This window comes from Empidonax traillii, unplaced genomic scaffold (genome assembly GCF_003031625.1).
Source record: "Empidonax traillii isolate 1590-97213 ecotype Southwest subspecies unplaced genomic scaffold, ASM303162v1 scaffold145:size929809, whole genome shotgun sequence".
In the NCBI taxonomy this organism is placed as follows: Eukaryota; Metazoa; Chordata; class Aves; order Passeriformes; family Tyrannidae; genus Empidonax; species Empidonax traillii.
In genome coordinates this window covers 795298-821974 of record NW_020955338.1, presented here as the reverse complement: position 1 = coordinate 821974, position 26677 = coordinate 795298, and the positions used below count along the sequence as shown (strand labels likewise).

At 39.2% G+C, this 26677-nt stretch overlaps 1 protein-coding gene across 1 annotated transcript; it reads right to left on the bottom strand.

The window, feature by feature from the left end:
* Nucleotides 1-26295, bottom strand: CALCRL (calcitonin receptor like receptor). Its single transcript, XM_027884442.1, has 12 exons — nt 26201-26295; nt 25034-25178; nt 23513-23623; nt 22484-22596; nt 19391-19482; nt 14361-14487; nt 12609-12762; nt 11341-11401; nt 11152-11218; nt 5457-5675; nt 5083-5124; nt 1-226 (listed from the first exon to the last, which is right to left on the bottom strand). The coding sequence occupies exons 1-12, from the start codon at nt 26246-26248 to the stop codon at nt 5-7; spliced, it is 1401 nt and encodes a 466-aa protein (XP_027740243.1). The 5' UTR covers nt 26249-26295; the 3' UTR covers nt 1-4.
* Between the last annotated feature and the right edge of the window lie 382 nt (nt 26296-26677).

The following is a 26677-nucleotide window of genomic DNA, read 5'->3' as shown; positions in this document are numbered from 1 at the left end:
GTGCTCAACCGTAGAGCTTCTCAGTCTTCAAAACCACGCTCTCCATGTCATGGTAGCCCTTCCCGTTCAGGTGCTCGCTGGCGCAGTCGTGGCCGTAGCCGTAGCCTGGCACATCGCTGATGGTGGACACAGTGTAGGAGGCCGTGCGCATGGCATCTGAGTGGCTGAAGCTGTGCTCGAACTGGATCTTGTACTGGTTCCAGTGCCTCCGCAGAACAGCCTGGACCTGCGCCACGAGACAAGGAGAAAGTTGTGTAAGCGGCTCGGAGGGAGATCTCACTGGGCTTTGTTCTTTGATACACGATAAACGTGTCTCACCAGATTAGGCAGCACAGCAATAATACCTACATGTCACTTGTCACTTGAGGTGCAATATAAGTAAGCGTCACTTTTTGGCAAATTTGGTGTGAAATAAGGACATTTTTACAGTTGCAGTGTGTCAGTTACTCAGAAAAAGCACGGGTTACAGGAGGAACAGCAGCAACACAATTTTCCCCTTAATCCCCTTTTCAGCCCCAGTCCAGTGTGGACAGATTAGATTTGGAGGTGAAAAAGGTAATTTGTGTTCACCCTTCTTCAGTTCAAAAAGCCACATCCTCAGCAGCTGTAAATTAATTTACTCTCAACAAACTGTAATTTACATTTGCTATGGTTCTGACACAAACAAGTCTTTCCTAATTTCTGACCGTACCTTAAGCCAGTGACTAGAAAGACGATTTCCCAATCTCCACATTACTATCAGAGCTAAAAATAAAGCTGGTAAAATAGCTGAAGGCCCAGCTGCTCTACGTGTCTCCATGGAAAGGATGTGATGCTTTGTCATAACCTTCCTCTCCTACAATATGGTTAAACACCTGTGCGTGTTGGCGGGACGAAGTGTCACATTCACAAAATTCACACAGAATTTCACGTGAAGATGCCAAGTGAGGAATGCCAAGAATGGTGATGGCTCCTCTTCCTGCTTTTTCAAAATTTGTTTTGTGTGGGGTTTTTTGATTTTTTTTTTTTTTTTTTTTTTGTTTTTTAATGTTTAAAAACCCCACAGATCATGAATATTTAATTTCCTCTTCAGCCAAACTTTGTACAGAAAGTACTCCTGCATTGATTGGCCAGGCTCTGACTCAGGAAATACTGGGGAGCACTGGTACCTCCATGTATCCACCCCCAAATCACAGACACCACTCAAAAACATCACCTTCAATTCACTTTTTTTTACATTCAAAAGAACTAACCAGTGAACGGTGACTCCCCCAGCTCACTGTTTATGTTTTGGATAAATATTTTTAGGATTTTCCATATGTCTTCAGAGTTTCTTCTGTGCCTGCTTCTAATTTCCCCTCACACAATGGCTTCTTTTGTCTAATTTTACTCTGGCTTTAATTATGAAAAATAAGAATAAATAGAAGAAAAGGGGTGTAGTTTTTAGATTTCCTGCAGCCTGGTGTCAGAAACCACTCTTTAAAGGAAAATTTTGTATTTCCCTAAGCAAATATTGAAGGGTAAGGAAAGAAGCATCAACTGATTAACACAAGAAATTAGCATTTTAGGGCAAAGGAGATGCTCTCTTACTGTTCAAAAAACCTTTCTAATCCACTCCAAACACCTAAGCGCAAATATCCAAACACTTCGTAGAAAAATCAAGTATCTAAATACTTCTGAGTATCAGACCTTGCTGCTTTTCATATCAAAATTCTGTATTCCTTTCGAGTCTAAAGGCAGAGTTTGTGTTTCAGCACAGGAAGTTTTCATTAATTAATATATGCATTGCACAGCAATATGGACCCTTCTGTAACCTATCCCAAAGCCAAGAGAAGAAGCATATTCAAAATTCCATCTTTCCCAAGGAGGAAGCTTCGAATTTAGTTTGAAATCATATCAATGAACCTGTACCTGTCACTAAGCTATGTTCTATTTGTTCTCCTTCCCATAACCAATTACCTCAATAAAATTAGAGTTTTATTGTAGACACACATGAGAAAAATTACATATTGAGCTGTAAATTCAGCTCAGGACGGGTAGCACTTTGAGACTTTGTCACAAGAAAGGATCTTAAGCAATGCTTTTATTGAAAAAAGGTAATGTAATAACATGATTCTGTTTCTCAGTCATTTACAGAAATGTTAGTTCCAGGTGGAACACTCCTGCTTCTGCACCTTATTTGTTGGCTATGGCTCTTTTTGGTGAGTTTTCATGAAGGGGCCCTTCCAGTCAGCTCTTTAATGTACTAGTGGCTTGATGGTCAATAGCACACAAATCAAACAGCTCAGTAACCAAACAGGAGGAAAAAAAAAGGAAAAAAATGAAACAAAAAACCAAACAAACAGCAAAAAAAAACCCTCACAACACAAGCTCATCTATCTCATCTATCATTACACATTTTACAAACCTATAAAGCCAAGACCATGATCTTCATGGTAACATTTCTACACTCCTGTGAAATGAAAGAAAAAAAAAAACAAACCACAAACACCCCAAACCTACCAAGGATCACATAGGTCATTATTAGCACCATCATAATTAATAGCTCAATAGGAGTCTTTCTACTGATTTATCAGAGACAAGCCTCTCCTCTGACCACAGCCTATATGACAAACATCTGCAGTGCCTGTTAGAATCAGACTGGACAGGTCACCCCTGGCTGGACTGTTCAGGAAGCTGGAGAAGCTCCTTGGCAAAAGTCAGCAGGACATACCAGCTATTTTTCTTACATTTCTTCATTTATTTTCACTGAACTTCTCTGCCAGCAGATCACATTTATTTACTTTTTGGCCAGAGGTGTCTGCTCGGATATGATTTGGATCCTGATATTTGGTGGAGAAGACACTAAAATGTACAGTAACAGCTGGGAAATGCTAAGATATAGACAGAAAGAAATTGGTGCTTTTAGCATTTTTAATTGCTAAAAACCCAACTAGAAAAATCTTTGTCCTACTGTCACTTCAAATGTTGACTCCAACATCTTTTCTGTGCATTTTTCTCTACCTACAGTGTCATTCTTCCCCTGGGTTTCCTTACTGATGCAGTCGTTTATAAAGCACTAAGTCCCTCCTTGAAAAAGATGTGCTGAAAAGGTCTTTGAATCACTGAACCCAAAAGTGGTTTCAAAGGCACAAATTTCCACTCTATAGAGAGCAAATACAGATGAATATGTTTAACTCACGAAGTCAAGTTCTATGGTCTAAAAATTGTCTAAATTAATAAATGTAAAAATGCCTAAATCCTCCTTTTAACATTACCCTGCCAGCAGAAGTTCAAGCAGTGATTCACCTGTTACCATTTGTAGGTGTTGTGGAAGAGCTCATCTTTTTAGTCTGTTTTTACTACTTTTTACTAAAAACACATCAGCCTGTGGTGAATTTAGGATACTGAATAAGGGGGTTGACTCAGGTGTGCTTTTCTTACATAGCAGAAGAGAATAATGTCAAAAAAATGAGTTTGTAACAATGAAATGTTAGCACATCCGGGATCATATTTTAAAACTTTATATCTTAAAATTAATCATAACTTAAAATAGAAAAACAGCCTAGCAAGAGGCACAAGGATTAAAAGACAAAACTGAGCAGTGAACAAGGTTGTTGAATAAAAACTGCAGAGATTTCAAGGCCTCCCATCCCTCCTGTATTTTGCACTGGAGCAGAACAAACTCTGATTTTTTCCAAATATCTGTTTTAGAGGGAAGGCATTCTGAACTATACAATCTAGAAGGGAAAGTGTGTGTGAACTTGGGACTTGAACATGAATCTACTTCATGGTAAAATCAGATCAAACCCATGCCCCACACCCACTGAACTGTGAGAAAGCCTATCTTCATCTTTTCTACCTCCTTGGCAAATAAAAAAATAAAAAATCAGTGGTACATTTGGGTGAGTACACACACAATGACACAAAAGTAAACCTTTAAACCTAATTGCAATCTGATCAGCTTTAGACTCAGGAGGAGAAGGAAGGGCAATCTGCTGGAATTAATTCTGGTATTCACTAAATAATTACCTGTAGGTAAATATTACTGTCCAATAACATTATATACCCACACTGACACAATTTCACAGCATCTGACAAAAGAAACTAAGGGTTCAGTCGCATGAAAACATCTGGTTACTCCCACACATCTGCTTACAGCCATACACTCTGACCACACTAAATGCAGAACAAATGAGCTAACAGATGTGCAGGAATAAGTGCAGGTTTGCAATTGTTCCTCTGCCAAAACTGCTGGACAAGTACCAGTGTATTTTCTACAGCATGGGGCAGGAGGTTCTACTGTGTGCACTCCAGGGGTACAGCACTTTGACCCGTTCAGGTTAACAGGGAAGCTTTGATGGGATCAGTACAATCTGTTACTGAAATAGGGCACAATCCTCTAGTGTAAGAATGAAGAAGTTTGTCCTTGGAATTGGTGTTTTCTTAGAGGTGCACTTATCCAACACAAGTTTCTGACCCAGGCACACCAACCTGCTGAGGTCTGATTTTTTTTTTTTTTGGAATGATAATTTTCATCTGTGCAAAAAAAAAAAAAAAAAGAGTTTTCCAGTTTTCCAAACCTCAGCCTAGGGTTTTCCCAGGGAGTCATCATAACAGAGTCACAGAATGGTTTGGGTTGGAAGGGACTCTAAAGATCATGTTCTTCCAAGACCCTGCCACAGGATGCATCTGTACCCCAACCCAGTGTGCTCTATTCCTGCTACAGAAAGAGCAGTGCGTCTCCAAGATAACATCCTGTCCAGCTTCTAGCACAGGCAAATAGGCCTTCTGAGTATTGAACTGCATTTCACTTTTACGATATTTATTGAGAATTTATATCAAAGTGACAAGTGCCTTCAGTTTCTTATATAATCAAGAAAAATGTATATTGCTCAGCACCAAAAAGTCAGTCCTAATGCACTTAATGATGTGCCATGAATGATGGCGCAGCCCTTCCTAAGCTCTGCTCTTGGCATCCTGATATTTTGTTTCCTTTTTTTTGAGTTTGAAAAATTTAGACATAAAATAATAAAACAAAAATTTTCCATCTCAGTTGCTGAAACAAAACAGAACTATGCAAAATGGAAAATGATTGCAAATATACTAGAAGTTGTTACCTACCTCACCATTAAAGAAGCAGAAAATTGTAGCCACCAGTAGACCCTGTAAAATAAAAATAAAGGTTCTGTTTTATTACACATACCTATGGGATATTTCAGGTGTGAGATAATTTGTGATAAAATTCAGAAAAACAAAGACAACACAGGACAAATCTAAATGTGGTAGCTCGTTTCTGAAAAGATGGGACCAGTTATCATCTACCGTGATGTATCTCCAGGAATTTCCTAGAGGAAATTAATATCTGGTGTGATGAGAAAATCAAAGTCATTTATGGGAATGCTGCATTAAATATTAAAATAACAAAATCATTTGTCCTTTTATTTGCTTCACATGCCAAGTGCTCAAGTGGGTGAGAAACATGTCACCCTCCCTACCTGGTAATGCATGAGGATGTGCATCACGTAGTCGTACACCTCCTCAGCGATCCGGCCCTCTGGTCGCCATGGAAACAGGACAAATTCGATGCCAAGGAGGGGAACAAGAATCAGGGTAGCCCTCACTGCTTTCATGTACAGGTTGGATTCAGCCTTGTGGGTGTCTTTGAGCTTGGTAATGAGAACGCGGACGATATTTAGCAGGAAGAAGAGGTTTACCTGTGGGAAAAGGAAATGACACTGAGGGCAGACTGAGAAATAATCCCACACGCTGATCTGGGAAACTAAAAACCAGACAAGGAAACTCATACTGCATGGCTAGGATTGTGACTGCACAAGAAACAGCAGTTTAACCTCTCTGAAAACACCTTTTTAAGTAACTGAGAGGTGGCTCTACTGGTATCTATATCCATTCTTCTCATTTACTAAACAAGTGTGCATCCAGATGCCTACCCTCTGACAGTGCTAACAATCCAGACACCTTTCTCTCTGGTCTCACAGTAGCAGTGAAGGATTAGGGTTTTTTTGAATGATTGTTTATTTTCAGGTTGCTCCAGAAAGAGGACGATGCTCTTGCCTCCTTGCATTTAAATATGGTTCTTCAAAAAAGCTACTTTCTATTTTTTTCAAATGTGAACTTGACAAATTTATAGAGAAGAAAAAATCAGAATGAAAAAATAAAAGAAGGAAAAGACCAAACGCTGTACAAAGAAGCCCATACTCCTGTAGGCAAACAGTGGATTTAACATTCTCACAGTGGCCAATGGTTGTACTTTTTATTCATTCATCAGAACTTCCAAATGAGGTGGTGCCCTAAAACACGTACCTGTGTATGCACACACACACACACACACACACACACACACACAAAGCCAAAGGATGTGAGTAACCAGAGCAACAGCAGCAATGAGGGATGCTTACACTCAACTTTCATCATCTCCTGTGCAATGCTGGCAGCCCCTGATAGAAGATGAAGCTGGAAGAGACCTGGAGAGCTCAGCCAGCCTGTCCCCTTGCCCAAGGGCACCGAGGCAGGACAGTGCTGCTTCAGGGACCCACTGCAGAAGGGAGAGACACAGAACCCAGCCCTATCTCAGCTTCCAGATAACTGTCAGTCCTTGTTAACAACCAGAGACAAAGGGGAGGGTGGGGGAAGAAGGTAGCAGACAGTCAGACAACTCCCTTCAAAAAAGCCTTGGAATTCCTGGTCTAGGAGGAGGCCTCTGTGTTTGCTGTAGGGCAAATGCAGGCAGGGAAGCCATTTCAGACCACGAGTGTCACAGTGTCTCCACAGCCCCAGCAGAATTCTTTATGTCAGATCAGGTTTTCAGAATAAACAGCTGTGTACTGTTATAGCAACATTGCCCTTGACAGATATGGGATGTTATTTATATTCTGCTTGCATGCTATTTAAATCATTTTAACAGGAAATTGTTTTACATAGGAAACTACTGCATGAATTTCTCCTGGAAGCCTCCAGCTACCTTTAAGCTTTGTTTACACAACCCAGGTCTTATGATTCTTTCTCAAGGGATTTACTTAGATTTTATGTAGCCCATCATCCCCATCCAACTTCCTATAGTACACACAGACAATAAGTCCTTCCTCCATTTCTAAATTTAATCCCTCTCAAATCTACTTGTTCAACATCAATGTGTATCAAACACTGAGTTTTCAGCCCTCTGTAGTTTTGGTAGCAAAGGCAAATCCTCTAACCTTGTCTTTGAATGCTGACTGAAGATGAAAGTTGCAGCAGCCAGGCATGGAATACCACCCAACAAGCTGTTTCTTTTACAATGTGCACAGGATTTTTCTGTTTGTTTCACTTGCCCATCAAAACCAAAAAGCACAAAACCAACCACGCAGAGTTTGCAAATAGCTAAGAGGGCAAACAGAGAGGTGGATGAGGCAAAGCAGAGAACAGAGTTGAGAGCTGTCACTCACTGGCACTGGGAGTGTCAGTAGAATTGTGCAGTATTTTTGATGCATATCTCTTCTGGCACAAAACAGAGTGAGGTTGGGCTGAACTGAATTCCTAATTGAAATGATGAAAGCAGGTCCTGATTTTAGCAAGGTAGCAAGTAGATTTTTTACACTTAAGTAGGCCAGTGGAACTACTCGCAAGCATATTATCATCAAATTGACTGTGATGGTTTGGAAAAGCCCAGAGGAGCCCTGTAGTGCTGGCTGCAGTATGAACACAGAGCAGCACAGCGACAGCTCCACCCTGACCTGAAAACTGAACTGGGCAAGTGAACAAAAATGGGAACAAAGGCAAGAAGGCAATCCCAGCTACAAGGAATGTCAGTGCCTGTAATGGAAATTTAGTAGCATTTAGGTTCTGCCTGAAGAGTGGCTGTGAACTTAGCTGAGTTTATAAGGCATTAGGTGCTGCAGTTCTTGAATTAAACTCTCCCCATCTCCAAGGTATTTCTACTTCTCTCCACACTGAGTTTGCACTAAGCAGCGTGGCAATCCTTATTAGCATAGAGGTTTAAATTCTGTTTAAATTCCTCCTTAATGTGATATAAACGGAACTATTCTCAGCTCAAGGCACTCAAATAGTGGCTGATGGCCCTTGCTTGGCTTCAGTACAGTTATGCAGCTTCAGATCGTGGCCTGCTTGAGGCTGACTTGCTTGGGCACAGCACCTGTATGTGCTCATGAAGACGTCTTACAGCTGGTCTGGGGACATTCCCAAGGCCAGGTATATGAGTGCTGAGCATTAAAACTCCTAAGCCTTGCACTGAGTCCAACTCAGAGTCATTAAATGTAAGGACATTAAAAACAAAGGTAGGACCTCCTGAACTTCCTTCTAGCACACTTTCACTCAGAACTTGCTGAAAGAACTTGCATCTCTAAAAGCCTGTCAGACTAAGATACCAATGCATAGCTTTATTGTAGGGAGAAATAAACATCCCTGTGGCATTATTTATATAAATAATGGCATAAATAAATAAAAAAAACTGTCAGTGGCATCAGTGCAAATGAAATTGTTTGTGCGTTGGCACATTCCAAGTCTCTGCACTGACATCACTACTGCTTTCACTAACATGCAAACTCATTCCTTTTCATCCCCCCCTGCCCTCAGTTTTGGTCAATATTTGTCTAGTATGAAAACTAACATCACCCTCTACTGTTTCATTCCCACACTTGTGGTTGCAAAGAGTTGTAATTTAATGGTCAACTGAAGAGAATTCCAATCAAACTGCAACCTATGTCTACTCCCATTTCCTGTTTCTTTGGCAGGGATATGACCACAGTTATGTAATGACAGGGACCATAAAAGCAGCGTTGTTGTTAACTTTATGTAACTGTAGGGTTTTCAGTGATGTGCAAGAGTTAAACTCCTATTTGCTTCTGCCAATTCTCCTTGGCACCCACTTGACAGTCCCCTTCATGTTCTTTGAGATTTTACTCCTGAAAATAGAAACAGTGTCTTCTCCTTCATTATCTAATTTGCAGTTTAATATTGTTGCTTAAATGTCTACTAAAGCAGGTCATGCTTAGTAAAGTGTGGAAATTGTATCTGGCAAGCAAGCTGCTTAAAGCAAATGAGGGTTCTGTTCACAAAGCCTAAACACATGCATTTAATCTAACATCTTTATCCCTGCCTTGTCTTTGCTGAATTTTTTTGTGTTTCCAGAAAGGAAAGCAACTCCTTTAAAGTACTTTCACGTCACAGGCAAGATGTGCAGTTGTGTTTAGTCTCTGTTATTCCTACATGATTTTCAAATAAATTTACTGATTGCACTGAGGCAAGAAAAAAACACAAGAGAAACACCTTCAGTCAGCTCATTAAAAATATAGGAATATCAGAGGTGTACATAGTTGTAAATTGCAAAGAGAATGGACAAAGACTCTGCCCAAACCAGCTCCACAGAGACAATTATTATGCCTCCAGTAAGATCAAAGAACATTCCTAGTGTTGCCTTGAACAGAAAGAAGACTTGATCATTTGGGACAGATCCAGTGCAATTTGAAGTCTGTAGGATTCTGGCCACTTGCAGTGTGATTTCGTGGAGGCCACTGCTTGGAAGGATAAAATGATCTTTCATCTTAAAATGAGGTCCCTTCATGGAAAACAGTACAGTCTTATCGCTTTTACACATTTTTTTACATTGTTATTTAAAGCAAGTTCTGACTAATACAAATTATAGTTCAGCTTTAAAGAGCTTTACTTAAGTGGTATATCTGTGAAGAGACACCTGAACAATACAAGTGACAAGCCACAAAAAAAAAAAAAACAAAACCTTGTGCCTTTCTGTGAAAACAGGGTTTCATCTTCTCTGTGAGGTAGGAATAAAAAAAAAATGGAAAGGATTCACAACTGGGTTTAAGTTTACAGATTACAGCACAGCAGGTTAGTTAGTGTCCTTACATGAAAATATATAGTAGACCTGACTGGCAGGACAAGAGATTATGAGTAATAATTCACATCCCAAGGGCCACAGATCTCAATAATGTCATGGGGATTGCCTCTGGCTTCCCACACAGAGGGTCTCAGATGTGTCATGATATCATCACAGTCTTCAAAAGGTGGGTTCACTACTTAACTTCACTGTGAATGAAAAAGGGAGTCAGAAGAACCACAGGATGGTTTTCTGAGAGAATTCTCTATGCACAGAATGCACTCTACAAATATTCATTAGCAATTTAACATTAGAGGAAGCTCATGTAAATCAGAAATGGAAATGGTTCCAAAAGTTACTTAAGGCTCTTTTGAGTGAACTGAAAAGCCATGAAAAAAGTCAGCAGACATGCACACAGTAGTTTTGCTAGGTCAGCTTGAAGTTTCTGTTCCAATAAAATTAATGGCTGCCATAAACAGTCAGTGGCTAATTCCAGTCACACACAGAATGTGCTGCAGCATCCCTCGCATTATGCAGCCACAGACATTAATTACATGGACAGTTGTGTAAGTAGGCACCTATTTCTATGAGGCAACAACCTACTGACAGAATTTCATATGTTAAATCCAGTCCTAGTAAGTGCAACATTGGTTTTTTATGCAGTAATGTCTTTGGTAGCAAGCATTTAATAGGGCTGGCGTTAACTTGGAGGTAAAACAGAATTCTGCACTCTGAGGGTTCGCAAGGGCCACAGAAGCTGCAATGCCCCAGTGGCCAAAGCACACATTGCTAGATTAGTGTCAGAACGGGGGCAGTCACAGGCACCTGCAGAACTATTTGCACTGGTTCTCTTCCAGGGACCTGTTCTAGCTTCTTCCCATCCCTTATTCCTACCCACAGTCAGTCCTGGCATGCAAGAGCCCTCTTCCAGAACCTCAGGGAGCTGTTTGGCCACAGCACAGTGACACTTAGAAGCTCGCAGCAGGGTCAACCTGGCAATTAGTCTGGGCACAGGAAAGCATTCTCAGTTAAAGGAAAGATTTGAAAGTGCCCTCTGCTACTCCAGGTAATGTTGAGTCCCTCCTTGTCAATAGCATTGAAGTGGAATGATAATCAACACTGCAAAATCTCACTTTCTGTGAAGACCAGAGGTACAGCTCATTAACAGGGCCAAGACTTCTTGTATCTTCTGTGTCTAAGGCACCTGTTGGGTTCAATTAGAGACCCATGAAAGACAGCGGCCTCTAAATGTTAGCTTCAGGCTCTTACCAACTTCATGAGCCCATCGAAAGCAGACAGAGAACAAATTGGAAAAACAAAAATGCTATCTGAAAAGTGCTTACCAACAGAGCAGCACAAATAGGGCCGTGGATGATGTACAGCAGATGAGTATCAGAGCTGATCCAACAGCTAGAGAAAACAAACAGGAAAAAAAAAAAAGTTGGCATTATTATCTTTGCATTCCTTTCCTTCCCCCCCCGCCTTTAAAGAAAATATAAATGTTTTGCAAAGCAAGCTGAAATGCTACTTACTTGTCATTGTAATATAAAGTTCTAGCAACAGCATGTATGCAGGCAGGGATCAATGGGAAACCTGTGGAGGAAAAACAATATTTTCTTCATAAGAAAACATGGCTTATAACTAAGTAAACTTGGGTATCTTGCAGGAATCTTCTGTATTTTCACCTAATCCAAACTATATACCTGCAGAGCAAATAAACTAACAGGGAGCAATTTAGTTTTTCTTCTCTTAGATTTCTTTTTGAGGGGTGTACAAAAACTTATATCCATTGACTTGCCAGAAAAACACAAAGAAAGAAGAAGCAAATCAAATTCTAACTTTTTAGAATGCAACAGTTGATCCTAATTAACACAGATGCTTTTCAGGCTGCTATCTGCAATAATGCCAAATAGGTAGGTAATATTAAAATGGTAATTGTATATGTGGGCATAGCTTTAGCAGTACGGTTAGCAATGTTGTTCACACCTTACTGGCATGAGGACAAGTCATGAATGTCTTGCTGGGTATTCCGAAAAGAAATTTGAAATTATACTCAGGAAATCAGGCTGAATTAAAAAATTTAAAATTAGTTGTCTGGGGCCCTTGACACTGTGATGGTACCCAATCTTCAGAAATTGCTGAGCACCTACAGCCTCTCAGCCACACCTCAGCAGGACAGCAGTGACCCAGGCACCAAGTCACGATATAGCTGAGCGTGCCAATGCACTGAGGATGAGGTGAGAGCCCTCCCTTGCACTTTGCGAATAAGCTCTCCTTCACTCCCTAAAGTGACCAGGTTTGGCCTGTTAGTTTTGATACTGATGCCACTTGAGATCTTCAGCTACAGCCACTCTGTGTTTGCTTAGTGAACAATACAGGTCAAATGGAACTGCTGGAAAAATAAATCTTTGGCCATCCCTAACTCTGTTCTGACCCTCCACCCCAGACATGGTGAGACTTCTCTGAAAACAAACATTCATTCCTGAATAAACATCTTCGAGATGAGGAACAATGAATAATTACTTCTTAATGTCTTTTTTATAATAGGAGACTATTTTCTCTATACAAAGGAGGAGTCACTTCCTGACTCCAGAAACGCATAATCTCTCTTTCAAGCAAAGACAGAAGTACATACAACTTCCTACGTTGATATTTCTAAGCTTGTTAAAACACCACAGACAAAGAGGAGGGGTGTGGCATCTCCATTCAGAGCTATCAGCCCGGCGGAGCAGAGGTACAGATGTTCAAGGGAGGGAGAGACTTGCACTGGCCTGAAAGTAGAGAAGGTGAAATCACATACCCCAGCCAAGGAGGTAATACCACATCAAGTGCTGTTTCTCAGCAAAAACAGCCACCACAATAAGAGTGTGCAGGTAAATGCCTTCACACAGCATCCAAAAGTAGTTGCAACCCATCAGGTACAGGTAGATGAACTGTGACACTTTGCAGCTGATCTGTAGGAGGAAAAAAAAAAAGGGCAGAGCTTAATACAAATTTTTAATTTGAAAATCTCAGAGCTTTATTTGCCAAGTGGAAAGAATGCCACTCGAGTCAAATGCTAATGTTTGTTCTGTTTCTCACTAAAATTACATATTTGTTTACTTTTTAAAATATAACTTTTATGAAATTACAACTCCATACTTTATGATGACAGAAAACTTTATAACTGAGTCTGTTTTCCAGTTACTCATACAAGAGGACCTTGAAATCCTCAAGCATGGCAGAAAGCTGTAATAATATTTTTCCTTATTGCAAACCTTGCCACACTTGACCGTTCCAAACTCTTAAATTGTCTGATGATAACCACACAAGAAAATGTATTTGGTGTGGGTAAGCCCCTCTCAGTCTTACCAATCACAACTCCAGAGAATAATTTATGGTTTTAAGATGCTTACAAGACCCTCAGTTTTAACTCACTCATGACTGCACTTTGGTCCCTTTGAGAACTTGTATTGCAGGTTCTGAAGGAACCTGACATTTATTTGTATTTAGCTTCCTTCAAAATATATTCGACAATTTAAATGTTATAATACAATTCATTGAGAAGTCTAAAATATGAGGTTGTGAAAAAGCAGTAACAGTTAACTTGACGATTTGGTCACAGTAGATTCTTTTTTTTTCCCTCCTTCTGAAATTGCTGCCTGTTTGATTGTTCTATTTCTGGCACAGATTAAAAAAAAAAAAACAAACCACAAAAATCAATATTGTTTTACCATTTTCTGCGACCTAACTCACTTGATAATGATTATTAGCAGCCTATCTCAAGTATTTTTTCCAGCACATTGAGGACAGCTTCTACAGGAGAAAGAGAAAATCATCCTTTTACTTGATTCAGCTTCTGGAGTTTTGCCCTAGCTTTCACAGAACTTAAATTTGTCTTCCAGCTCTAAATAAAAACAAAACCAGAGCTAGGGATTTGTTTGTTTCTGTATTTCAGCCTCAGGCTTTCCTGTTGCTATATCTCCTAGGCTTTTTGGGAGAGGCCACTGATTCACACTTACCCCAGTCTTATCAAGAAATGAAAGTCAGAAAAATCAGACCCAAATGGAAGGAGTTTTTACTTGCTTTTTACTTTTGGAATATAGGGGTGAACTTTGACTTTGCCATCTTCAGTTGAAATGAGAACAACTGACTTTTTTTTTTTTTTTTTTTAGTGAAAGGAAGTAAAGCCATAGGAAGACAGATCCGAAATACCTTGCAAAGCAATTTTTTTACTGCCCTTCCTTGGTGAATTCAACTGTCAGGCTCCACTGACATCATCTAGAACAGGCTGCTGTCCTGCAGTTGTTTCAGGGCAAAAGCAGCTCTGTGGAGCTGGGGAAGAGAAGCTGGGAACTCTCCGTTTCTTAGAGCGTTATTACTATTTCACAACCTCAGATGTGAAATGACCAAATCTCTGCGAGACATCTGTTGTCCAACCTCACACAGACACAGGGTTACTGAACGTTTTGCACCTCGCAGAGCTTCAGCAGCTGCTCGGGTCTCGTCTCTTCTGCGCTGCTGAAATGATTCTCACACAGATAAACGAGGCGCCAAACACACTTTCACTTACTGGGTTCGTTGCGACCAACTCCTGGTTGTTGGCAACCGCCGTCAGTGAGATTATTGTGACAACAGAGTTGCAAACAAAGGAGAAAAACAGATTTTTGTGCAGGGTAATCCTTTGGCAGCTCAAGCTCCTAGGAAAGGGAAACAAGAACAGATGAGCATACGGGAGGACAGCTATGGGGACTTGGGGATAACTTGGACATTCTGAAATGCTGGAGCTCTTTATTTTGCTGACAGATCACATATCTACCCTCTCTTCAGGCCCAGACCAAATTTAATACAATGATGTATCCTTAAACACCAACAGGACTAAAGCAAGTACATTTAGTTCCATGATGTTTAGCTGCTTTATAGTGGTCAGCTTAAAAAAAATTTTAATACTGATAATATAACAATTTTCAGAAGATTTACACCTTTTCTTTTTTTTTTGTTAGTACCTGAAGAATTTCCCAATTACCTATCACACCTGAGCATGAAGAAGCTGTCTTACCCTATGTTTCCATTTACCCAAACCTGTTTAGGTTTTTTGAGGATAATTCCCTTTTACTCATATTCTTGTTATTTTTTCTTCCTTAAACCTATAGCTAGAGAAATAAATAAGTAAAATAATACAAATCTCATCCTGGCTTTTGTGCATAACTAAGCTATAAACAGTATACAGGATAAAATTATAAAATCTTTATATGACTGCATTTGACTGTGTTAATTTTCAAGGTTTGCTTTTAAACTTGCAGTAAAATTAGAGAATATGTTTGGAAAGGCGCTTTTTTTTTTTTTTTTTAAACAGAGGTTCAATAATTTTGAACAATACTAGAAACTGAGCAGGGTTGCAGCAAATTTCTTTTTGTCTGCCACTAGAGAGGAAGCAGGTCTAACTTAGTGCTGTTCCAAGAGGCACGACTGCTTCTCATTCAAGGGTTTTTTCCCAGTGAAATTCAGCTTTACAGGCAAACCCAAAAGAAGAGAAAAAGCTTTAACTTTCGATTCTCAAAATCCCCAAAGAAGCAAGTAATGCCCATTTTTTCAGGAAAGCAGATGATGGGTAAAAACGATCCCTTCGTGGTTCAGAGGGGGCGCAGAACCTACGACCAAAATGACTCGACCAGAGTTAGTACCAGAAGGCAGGAACCCAGAGTGGTGTCACAGCATAAAATGCTGAAAGGAAGCTCTCCCAGACACGCACAGAGAGAAGTGATAAGGACTGTGGTACCACGGCCACGCTCAGGAAATGCTCCTCGGTTGCTGCAGGAAAGCATCAACCGAAGGCTCTACCGCGAAGAGTTTGTGCTCAGTAACCACACCTACCTGCCTCCACTACACCGCCAGAGACAGGGGGAGAAGCTGATTGACAACCTGAAGTGACTGACTGGAGGGGAAAATCTACCGCTTATATGTGCCACTGCTGCTTGCTGCTAGAGAAATCAGGGATACATTGACAAGCTCAGCAGGGGGACAAGTCTGAACTATTACACGAGGCGGGGGGGGAGGGGAGAGGAGAGAAAAAAATCAAGTTTTCTAGCCTTTTCATAGAGCATGGCTGGAAGAAAAGATGAAGTAGGGACACTGGTGATTCATTTGTAATTTGGGAGGGTAGGAGGGAGAAGACCTTCATGTTTTAACAGAAAAATGCCCATATGGAATAGTCACAAGGGCTGGAGGAGATTTTATTTTGGTCTTTTGTTTTAATGCCCCAAACGCATAAACTTAGATTATTGTAATGCACAGTTTTTTATGTTCCTTTAAGATGTATATTTATATATTTCTTTCCTATATGGTTTATGTACGAAAAGAGAGACAATGCTACTACGTTCCAGCAAAGGGCTTTGTGTAAACAAGTCCTGAAGAACTCTGGAATTCTGTCTGCTTATTGTTAAGATTCAAGGCACAGGCAAGGAAGAGCACGTACAGCTAATGGGGCCATCTCTCGGGTCATCCAGCAGCTGTTCCTGTTGAATATTCAAACACACCCATCCACACCCACCTCCACCCATGCATAAAAGGATTGAAAGGATCACCGGACGTGAAATAAGAAAGCAAGACTGATGACATTTAAAAATCAAGACTGCTTTTGGTAATAAAAGGATTTTTTCCTAAGCCTCCCCACCCTCCCTCTTCTGTTATCCTTCCTATATTACTCTTTCTGTCTGTTTTTCTTAATGATGTAATACCCTTTAATCACTTAATTCTTGTATTTATGATCTAAGAATGTTTGAACGACCAACCCCAGGATTAAACCATGTGTAGTAAAACAAAAACAGACCTCCTGCTAAATTACCTATTCCTCATCCTATGTTGAGTCCTCCCTGACTTGAACATTAGGAAAAAATTCATTTCTCCAAAAGAAAAAAGGGTGACATTTTTGAAAGCCTCTAAATGGGATTTGAGATCCAAGTTTTTGAGGTATTCCAACAGTGCAAAATTCAATCAGTGAGATCCACATGTGCACTGAGTAAGAGAAAGCAGAGACACTGCAAGAAGTTACTTTTATGCCTCACTGGTGAATTTTCTGAGAAGTTCAGAGTTCCAAGTTAACGGCCCATTTCCTGCTGTTAAACCAAGAACTCCAATGTACTCGGAGCACACAAGTCACAAACTGGACAAGGATTTCCAGTGAGATAATTTTCTGAAGAAAAAGCCAAACTTTCAAACACAAACAGAAAATACAGAAAAATTTTAATCCTAGAGAAGATAACTAACTCAAAACACAGAAAGTTGTTATTTGCGGAAAAAAAAGAGCCTTTTTTCTCATGGAGGAAAGTGCCAAATTTCTAGTCAAGCCTCGAGATATTTTAATGATCATCAATCCAGCAAAGGTTGTCTGGAAACTGCTGGTCAACTAACAGAATAAATTTTTTGGAAATGACAAATTCAAAGGCACCCTCCACAATAGCAAAAAAAAAAAAAGTCCACCTGTTAAAGCTATGAATAATTACACAAGCTTTAGCTGATACATAATACATCCTGGTATTAATCTGGGTCCTTAAATACCCTTCTGGTACTAAAAATACTTTAGAGGAACCGTACATCCCAAGAAAAGAGCTTGCAGAGGACTTTCTTTAGCTTCCTTTAAATTTTGTAATTTCCTTTTATATCCCAACATAACCACAGCAAAGAAGATGTGGTTTGTGGGTCTGGATCAATTCCATGTGGCTCTCTGAGGAAAGATGATCCTTCTGCCAGAGGGAGAAAAAAAAATCCCTGAATGGTTAGACAGACATGACAGGGTATGGCAGCAAAGCAGATCACCAGCTTTTGCATTAAATGCCAAAAGCCAAGATGAAATTGCCTTAGTTTTCAAATTATAATCCGGAATAATCATGCTTGACTGTCTCTGAGATTATAAAATTATATCCTATTCCAAATTTTTTTGTTTTCCACTGAAAAATCTATCAAAACATTTTTCCTGTCACGTTAGATGTTTAATCTGCTAAACTCTCTGTGACATTTGTTGCAACAGGACAGAGTTTTTTTATGCAAAATCAAACTTCCTATAAGGACTCAGGGCCATTTCACATGTTGATGTCCTGGAAGGAAAGTGAACTTGGAAATGGTAAGCATTGTCCTAAGAGGTCATATGCAAATAAACTTATTAAAAGCCAAATATTCAGGTTTTCCTCTTGAAAGGAGATCAGAAAAAAGCTGAAAGGTCATCTTGAATACTGGATTTCATAAAGAGAAGTTACAAAGACCCTGAGGTTAGCTCAGTTGATTAGACCATGGTGCTAATTACACCAAAGTTGTGGGTTTGATTCCTCTATGATTCACTTAAGAGCTGGACTCGACAATTCTTGTGGGCCCCTTCCAACCTGGAATATTCTCTGATTCTGTGCAGCTGAAACATTCTGATTTGTCGAGGCTTTGTGGCAATGTTGTGGAAACCTGGAGAAATAATGCATAGCTAAACAGCAAACACTCTTTTCCATCAGATGTTACTAAAACTGATATTTTTTTAAAATCAGATATCATCGGCCCCCACCTAATCATAGTCCACAACATGAGAAAAGGCAGAATCAGTGGCTACTGTATGTGCTGTATGTGCTATTCCTATGTAAATGTTAGGAAGAAATTAATGGTGGAGTGAGAGAGAAGGACACAGAGGCAAGAAATAGGCAAGGCTGAAGAGCAGATGTTCATTTTCCAGTAAGAAATAAAGGAGAAATGATTAAACTGCAGCCAGTTAACAAGGGAAGCCAACACTGTGCACAGCAGCAGTTGGCAGACGGAACAACTTGTCTCTCCCAGCTCTGCTCATGTGGCAGCCCTCCTGGTTTCACCTTTCTGCTAAGCCTCTTGAAAGGCTCTTAAAGAAAAAAAAAAAACAGCAAAGAAAAGGAGTCTTTCACAGGGAAGAAAAGCAAGTTCACAAAATGTGACGTAATAACACTAATTTTAAAAGACATTATATTATGAGCTGTTGTGACAGTGGTGATACACTGCTCAAAGCTTCTTGCAAGGAAGTAATAATAACTCTTAGTCAGTGGATAATATGCCTGTCATGCACATAATGCAGTGAATAAAAGAAAGGGATTGTTTTTATTATTCCCATTTCTACTGTAGCTTTTAGCCTTACTTTCTTTACAGTTTGTTATATTTGTGAGTACCCACTTTGGAATGTTACTGTATGTATCACATGTCATCAGTATTTTGGTTTCCACTTGCTCTTTAGTTTGGCAGATGCTTGGCATCACAGAATATCCTGAGTTGGAAGGGACCCATGAGGACCAGCGAGTCCAATTCCTAAAATCCACACTGTAATTTTATCGCTAAAATAACCCGAACATCACCGACCCAAAACCAAACAAACATCTCTGTGTTTCCTATTTTCAATATATTCTACAGCTTTTGGTTTGCAGGTTTTTTATTTTAGGCCCCTGAGAAGATAAACCTACACATTTATAACAGCCATGACCTTCAATTCCAAATCAACGTCGTGGCTTTCTTCATCTTCTCACTCAGTCAAATTTTGTTTGGGTGGCTGGTGGCTCAGAGTACTGAAAGCACTGATATTTGATAGAGGATCTTAAATATACTTACTTAAAATAAAAGAATATGCCAAGAGAAATCAGAAGTGATGCGATTGAGAGGCCGTGTCCAATGATGGCCAAATAATACAAGTTCAGAGCCGTCTGCAAGACAAGAACAAAGCCAAGCACCTGAGATTCCTGTAGAACTATTCTGCACAAAGCACACATTTATACATCTCTTCTGCACATCAAATGACTGTTAACAGCATTAAGAAAAAGAGAAACATTTCAGGTAATGATAAGACGAGTTCAGAATCCTGCCAAAAAACACCCTGATAAACTCTCTCTCTCTCTGTAGGAAACACCACAGATTGATGGAAATCATCGTTGGAACGTACCCCTTGCTAGTTTAAACACCAGGTTTCTAATATATCCTGCTATGGGGTTTTATGTGTTTATATAAATCTGGATGTTTAAGCTACTGCATTGGGTGCATTTCCTGTCTGAGGGGGGTTTGATTTTTCTGGTAAGACAGCTCCTGAGTAAAACCTGCTCCCCATAGGAATTTATGCCTTTTTTTCCTTACAGGAGGTTTTTCTCTTATCATTTAAAGATACTTTCTTTAAAGAAAGCCGCCATTATGATGTTGGAAAGTCAGTTCTCATTCAGCATTTAAGGGAGGGTTTGAAAAAAATTAACAACTCAAACCCAGTGAAGACTGAACAGATTTGTCAAATAAGCCTACAGCCAAATTATATGAAAATCTGGCTAGACAAAAAAAAAGATTAAAAAGGAACTGGTAAATTAATGTTTGCAATATGTTCGTGTTATCATTAATTATTTTAATTAATAAATATATTAAATTAAATAATAATTTAATTAACAAATGACCATAAAAAGTAACAAACCTCTGCTTTCAGTTATGGGATCTGTCTCACAAAATCTCTCTTGTTGCATTGAATGTAAGATTATCATTTGGCACAGTAGGAAATGAAGACTTTTAGGTTAAGCTTTATACTCTCACAATAAAGCACAACTATCTGGATTCTGTAGGGAGAATTAGAGCATGCATACAAATGCTGCAAACTCCCTGTGTCCCCTGAACTTATTATTCCAACTTAAGACAGACTAACAGCTTGTTATATATACACTGACTTTCGAAATAATACAAAAAGATTCCAGGTAAAGCTTTGAGTAGGTTGTAAGATGACAATGCTACAAATCTTCAAATTACCATTACTTCTAAAAATGAGATAACTTCTTAAAAAAAAAAAAAAAAAAAAAAAAAAAAAAAAAAAAAAAAAAAAAAAAAAAAAAAAAAAAAAAAAAAAAAAAAAAAAAAAAAAAAAAAAAAAAAAAAAAAAAAAAAAAAAAAAAAACAACCAAACAGCAATGCAATAGGTGTAAGTGAAACTTCCATAAAAATTTGGAAGAGAGTAAAAACAATGGTTACCCGGACAAGCTAAAATTTGGGCTGTATCAATAACAACGAAACCTGAACAATGCCCAGCAGTCAGATTTATTGTGCAATATCTAACCTGCCTCCTGAGCAGAGTGAAGGGACAATGATACCTCATATAACAACACACTGAAATGTAGCAGGCAGTAAGGCTTTTGTTCAGAGCTATTATTCCACTTTAACAACAGCTTCTGATGTGTGGCAGACCTGGCATATGCAGGCAAAACAGCCTCAGGGAAACTACCTCATTATTCATAAAGAAGGTGCTTCATAGATCTGCTTCTGTCTGAATAATGTCCTCAGTTAACGGCCAAGTATTAACAAGAATCAACGAATATAGAAATTCTGCTAATAGAATTCAACTGCCATTAGTGAACTCCAGGTCTTATGATTTGAGGAAAAGCAATAAAAAAGTGTGTTATTATCATCTATTGCCACCTTTTGCTGAATATGGTTTTTGGGTAAATATCCTGAAGTATTCAACAACAGTGATGTAGGAAGTTTTAAAATCTCTATTACATGTCAGATTTCTTGATACAATCTGCTGCTATTCAGCTGTTTTCCATGAGGTCCAAATTAATGTACAGCCTACCCTGACCTGCATTTTACATTCCTAGTTCTTGGGCATTTACAGTTTCAATTAACAGCTTCTTCCCATGACTGACTGTTTTTGACATTTTGCCCATGGTGTCCTCACATATCACAAAGCAGTTAAAAAAGAGATCACTTGGAAATTGTTTTTTTTTCTTTTTCTACATTTTTCAATGGATGGGCATCTCGAAGATAAGCTGAAGTATATAAAAATATTCCCACATGGTTATGTGTGTGTGTAGAGTGTATCTTTGATACATAGAAAACAACTCAAAGCATTTTGCTGCCTGACCTTGAGATAATTTTGGGTGGCTGCAAAATTTCAGGTAAATAAACTCAAAGTATATGTTTTCTATTCATTTGAGTAGCTTAATATCTCAGAAACAGAAAAAGGCATTTGGGAGTCCGGTCACAAAGGAAAAGGAGCACAGAGACCCTATCTAACAGTTCTCATAATTTAGTTCTCTTTGGCCTCCAAAGATCCTGGGGTGAATCTACCCAATTACAGCCTGCCTACATTTGTGGGAAAATGGAGAGGCTAGGTCTGCTTTTCACACTGGGAAAAAAAAACAAACAACCTAAACCCCAAACATCTGACCTCTGCTGAAAGCTGCCTTGAAGATGTCTTAATTAATCCCAAGTAAAAACTCTGGCTGTACACCCGCTGAAAATCTGTCTCTTAGTTCACTGGATAAACCCACGTTGTCAGCACATCTTCCAAAAATGGACAAACCTCCTGCAGTTCTGCTCAACTTGGACCCTACTTAGGAATTCCAGAGCAAAACATAAAGGTCTGCTCTTGCAAGGCACACATTTCACTTACCAACAGATGACTTGAATGGCCTAGACAAGTTCTAGTACCCTAACACATTTAAAATACCCACAAACAACAAATATGTTATTTAAGCAGTTGAAATCAGCTATATAAGACCAAGCAGGTAGATTGGGGGGTTTTGAGTCTGTTTTGCATGATTCACCCTTTTTGTTCAATGTTCTTTCTTCTTTTAGTGATTTGAAGCTGCATCAACTCTGCTGCCATCTGAGTTTTAATACTTATGAAATTTTTTAGAGTGGTTTCTTGTCACTGGTAACATGCATTCATTCCTTTCCTACCTTCACTTTTTCATGTGTGTAGCTGTTGCACTGAGTATAGTTTGTCCATGTCCTGTTGCTTTCAGGGTGTCTAAACCAATTCCCGTTTGGATCACAGATCTTTGTCACTTTTTCTGCAATCAAAGTCGACGGAAAGAAAAACAAAAGAAGGAAAATGAAAGAAAAATGCAACAGTCAGGACTGAAGTTCTATTTCCTGATGCCAAGTATTTAATAAAGATTGGCAAACAGCTGACAGCTTTATTAATATGACTAGAGAGACTTTGCTTGTTACTATGAATTCTGAGAAACCAGAGGCTGTTGCTTTTGCTTGGCAAGAGCAAATGATGATGTGATTTTCCTTAAGAAAACAAATAGATTTTGCTCCTCCAATCCAGTAAGTATCAAAATATATTGAACTAACTGTTAGAGAACTACCAGATGAAGTGAAAAGGGTATTTAAATGGCTTGTTTGACATCCAAGATCTAAACTGAAGTTTGACATTGGACAGACAGCAACAGAAAAACTGTTCAAGAACCAAACTGGAAATTTTCTGGAACCACAATAATTTCTATCATCAAATAGAAAGAGACATGAAAGGACCCTGGGAAATACAAAACAGGCAGAAAGGGACATGACTATAAATCTATGACATTTTTCACATTAGCCCACAGAAACAGGAGAGGAATCAAAGTGGGAGAAACTCTTTGTGGACTTCAACTGCTAAATCAAGATAGAAGAGTAAGTCCTGTTTCTGCTTGTCTGTCAGAGAGAAAAGCTTTTCTGAGAGAGAAGATCATCTTTAAGAGGAAAAAAGTATGACTTCAGTTCCTACTCACTAATCTACAGAATTCCTCAAGGATGTAGGTCAGAAAAGAAAACAAGTGCTCGTCAGTTTTCTATGTGATAAGAGGAAAATGCAAATATGGCTCTTGAGTTTCTGAAATTCTGGAGCGTTAATAACTTGAGTGGGGCAAACAAGAGACATCAAGCACCCAAACCCTCATTTCATTAAGAAATAAGCTGATGTAGAAGCCAATGCATACTTACCTGATGGGTTGAAATCCTGAAAGTAGTCAGGGCAGCGCTGCACTGACACCGTTCCAGCAGCAACATCACTCCAGCACAACCAGCCATCCCACGTCCTGTTACAGTAGGGACCTGCAAACAAGTAATGAAATAACAACCCTTCTTTCATAATGGTCTTCCAAAAGTAGAGATGTAAGAAAAAAAAAAAAGGAAACAGAAAAATAAGGTTTAGCAGTAGTTGATTAAAACTCCACTTAACAGAGATAGTTCCTTAAACATACGTTTCTTCAAAAACATTTTAAAATTCGTTCTCATTCTACATCTGCAGTTTACAAGCTTCTGATCTGGAAAACAGTGGGCAAAAAAGCCTAAATCAATTCACAGTCAGTGATGTACCTTCGCAAAGAGTCTTATGCTCTTTCAAAGACCATTTGAATGAATTGCTTTATATTTTGGGTGTATACCAAGCCTATAAATATGTTTTCTAGTCCACTGAGAATGCAGAGGTGTCCTAGAAGCTGGGAGGCAGCCACAGCTCCTCTGCCTCAGGCTGGGCTGAGCCTGCAGCGATCCCTTGACAGACACTCCTGTAAGTGCTCCAGGAACAGGGAATCCACAGCGTCCCTCAAGAGCCTGTTCCAACGCCTCACTGCACTCACACAAATTTCAACATCTAAAATAAACTTCCCTGGAGAACGAGCTGGGGTTTTATAAACAAATTCCTTTCCCAAAAGGCGCACAGAATGACTGAGCATCTCTATGGATTTGAAGATGTTTCTGAAGTGTCTTGCTTCAGGTTTCTTCTAAAGACTTAAATAACGTCCTCATTTTCAAAGGCTGCAGTTTTCAAACATCTTGTTTGAAATTCCTCCTCATTTGAAGATTTTCCAATTTGTTCCAGACCCTTCTGAAGAGGCTCTAAGCTGGACATAAGCTTACACTGTCTTGCACTCATTTTGGACCTCCAGGCATTCAGTTCCTCCAAAGAATCATTTCAGTAGAGAAAAATCTCTTTTTAAAAGAACATAATCCCCTTTTCTTGCCTCAAAAAGCCATTCAGTGTTTCCAGAAGTTACCAAGTGAGAACCAGTCAATACAGTGGGAGGTAGAATCAGCTGAGTGAATTATCAGAAAAAGCAAGAACAACACTAACACAGTCCTTGGAGCAGAGAAACTGTGTGGATCAAGACACTTCTAATTTTTTAAAGGCATATATAAGCAGGCAGACAGAGGGATCATAGGACCATGAAACAATTTTTTCTTAGTATAAATATCTATTTAAATTAACTTTTCCTTATCTCATCAGAAATAAAAGCTCTGTGTTATATAAGAGGTGGTGTAACAGGCAGGTAATGTAACACATCACTTTATCCTCCTGCATCCCGAAGTGGTGATGCTTGTAAAAAATTATACAAATATTGTCACAACCTGAAAAGACAAGACAAGACAAGAATGTAACACGACTAAGGGATCCTGAATTGGTGTCATTATATCTGTTGACCATTTGCCTCAGAAAAAATCTCACAAAAAATAAATTTCTACCTTCTTTCCTATGAATAGGATCTTGCATGATTTTCTGGTAGCATTCATACTGTGCTGTCATAATTTTATTCCGTGTGACACTTAGCTGCATGAAGTCCTCTGTAATGTTCTGGTGCCCCTCAGATGGTACAGCAGTGGCAAAAAACTAAGAGGAAAAAGACTTCTTTTAGCAAATCACCCATAAGTTCCAACATAAACTCCTCTCAATATCAATCTTTTTAAATATTGTATTTTAAATATGGTTTTACTGAAGGAAGGGGATCTTCAAATCTTATTACTGTCAGTGTGATTTTTGTGGTTTTTTTCTGGTTAATTTAGCAATTCTTACTGCTGAATCTTGACAAATGTCTCTTGAATGAGCATGGGGGAGTAACAAGTGGCAAGATTTGTAAATAGTAGTGGCAGTATGCATAGAAAGCACTGAGACAGCCAGAGGCACATCACCATATTTTCATAAAATCCAGTGAAATATATCAAAGTTCAGTCTAAAAGGCATTTCAGTCAGGCCCAAAATGATCCCTTGCGAAAAAAATAAGGGATATATACTTTATGCACTGAAGCATTTGGCTTGTCCAGAGCTATTTGGCTTCTCTAGTCTGGTGAACCATAAAGTCAACCCTCAGAATGCAAAAAGACATTCAACAGACACGACATACACCTTTATAGATACTAAAATTTAAAAAAAAAAAAAAAAAACTTAGGATTCCTGACCAAAATCTGTACCTTTTTAAGTGCATTTTTTAATAGCAATTTTATATTTTCCAGGAAGCCACTAAAACTTCATGTTAAAACAGAGCTGCAGATTGAAATACTCCACCACTGTCACACAAGGGATGAACTTTAAAGTCCTGAGGATGTCCCTCTGAATCTCAGATGTCTCCTCCACTCTTCCTGGGGTCCACAGAGTATTGCTTGTATGTCACTTATCAACTATTGCTGTCCTCAGCCAGCAAAGGATATGCTAGGTTCAGCCGAGGTAAACACTATTTCTGTTCCTTTACCAGGGGAATTTAAAGGAGAACAGAAGGTGGGTGAAGATCCTGTTGTGCAGAAACCACGTCTGGACGCAAGATTAGTTATTTCTGCATTTCCTTATTAATAATTTCTATGGTATTCTGTATATGCTGGTTAAAACTGCAAAGGATTTAAAAAATTCATAAGACTCACCATAGTAACCGATAAGAAGAGCAAAAACATGATCCAGTTTTTTGTCATCTCTGAGGCCGGTGCAGTGAATTTTATGTTGTGGTTGAATGAACTCAAACTGCAATGGGGAAAAAAAAAAATTAGGAAGAAATTTAGCAATTAATGAAAGCCCAAAGGGATAAAAGACTTATTTTATTTCTGAATTAAACCAAGCCAGTGGAGGTCCTCTCGATTTGTCTTCACACGCAGCGATGCCAGGTGATACACACGGTGATGCACAAGGCGGTGTCGAAACAAGGCCCTTGGTTCACCAGCAGTGATCCCCAGCAGAAGGTTTTCTCCTGCACTGCTGCCTCCATTGCCTCAACCAACACCTTCAAAGGTGTTGTCTCAGCCAGGTACCCGGCACCAACCCTAAGGGCAATTAGCCCTGAGATATGAGTGCCCTCCTGGACGCCTCTGCCTTGGGGCCACCACAGAAAACTGCAGTTCAGTTTC

Excerpts from the sequence above, each read along its gene's own strand:
- CALCRL (XM_027884442.1), bottom strand. The coding sequence starts at position 26,248 with ATGACAAAAAACTGGATCATGTTTTTGCTCTTCTTATCGGTTACTATG. Across the intron at positions 11,219-11,340 it reads ACTTTATATTACAATGACAA|CTGTTGGATCAGCTCTGATA; the intron begins GTAAGTAGCATT and ends TGTTTTCTCTAG. Across the intron at positions 5,125-5,456 it reads ACATCCTCATGCATTACCAG|GGTCTACTGGTGGCTACAAT; the intron begins GTAGGGAGGGTG and ends TTTATTTTACAG.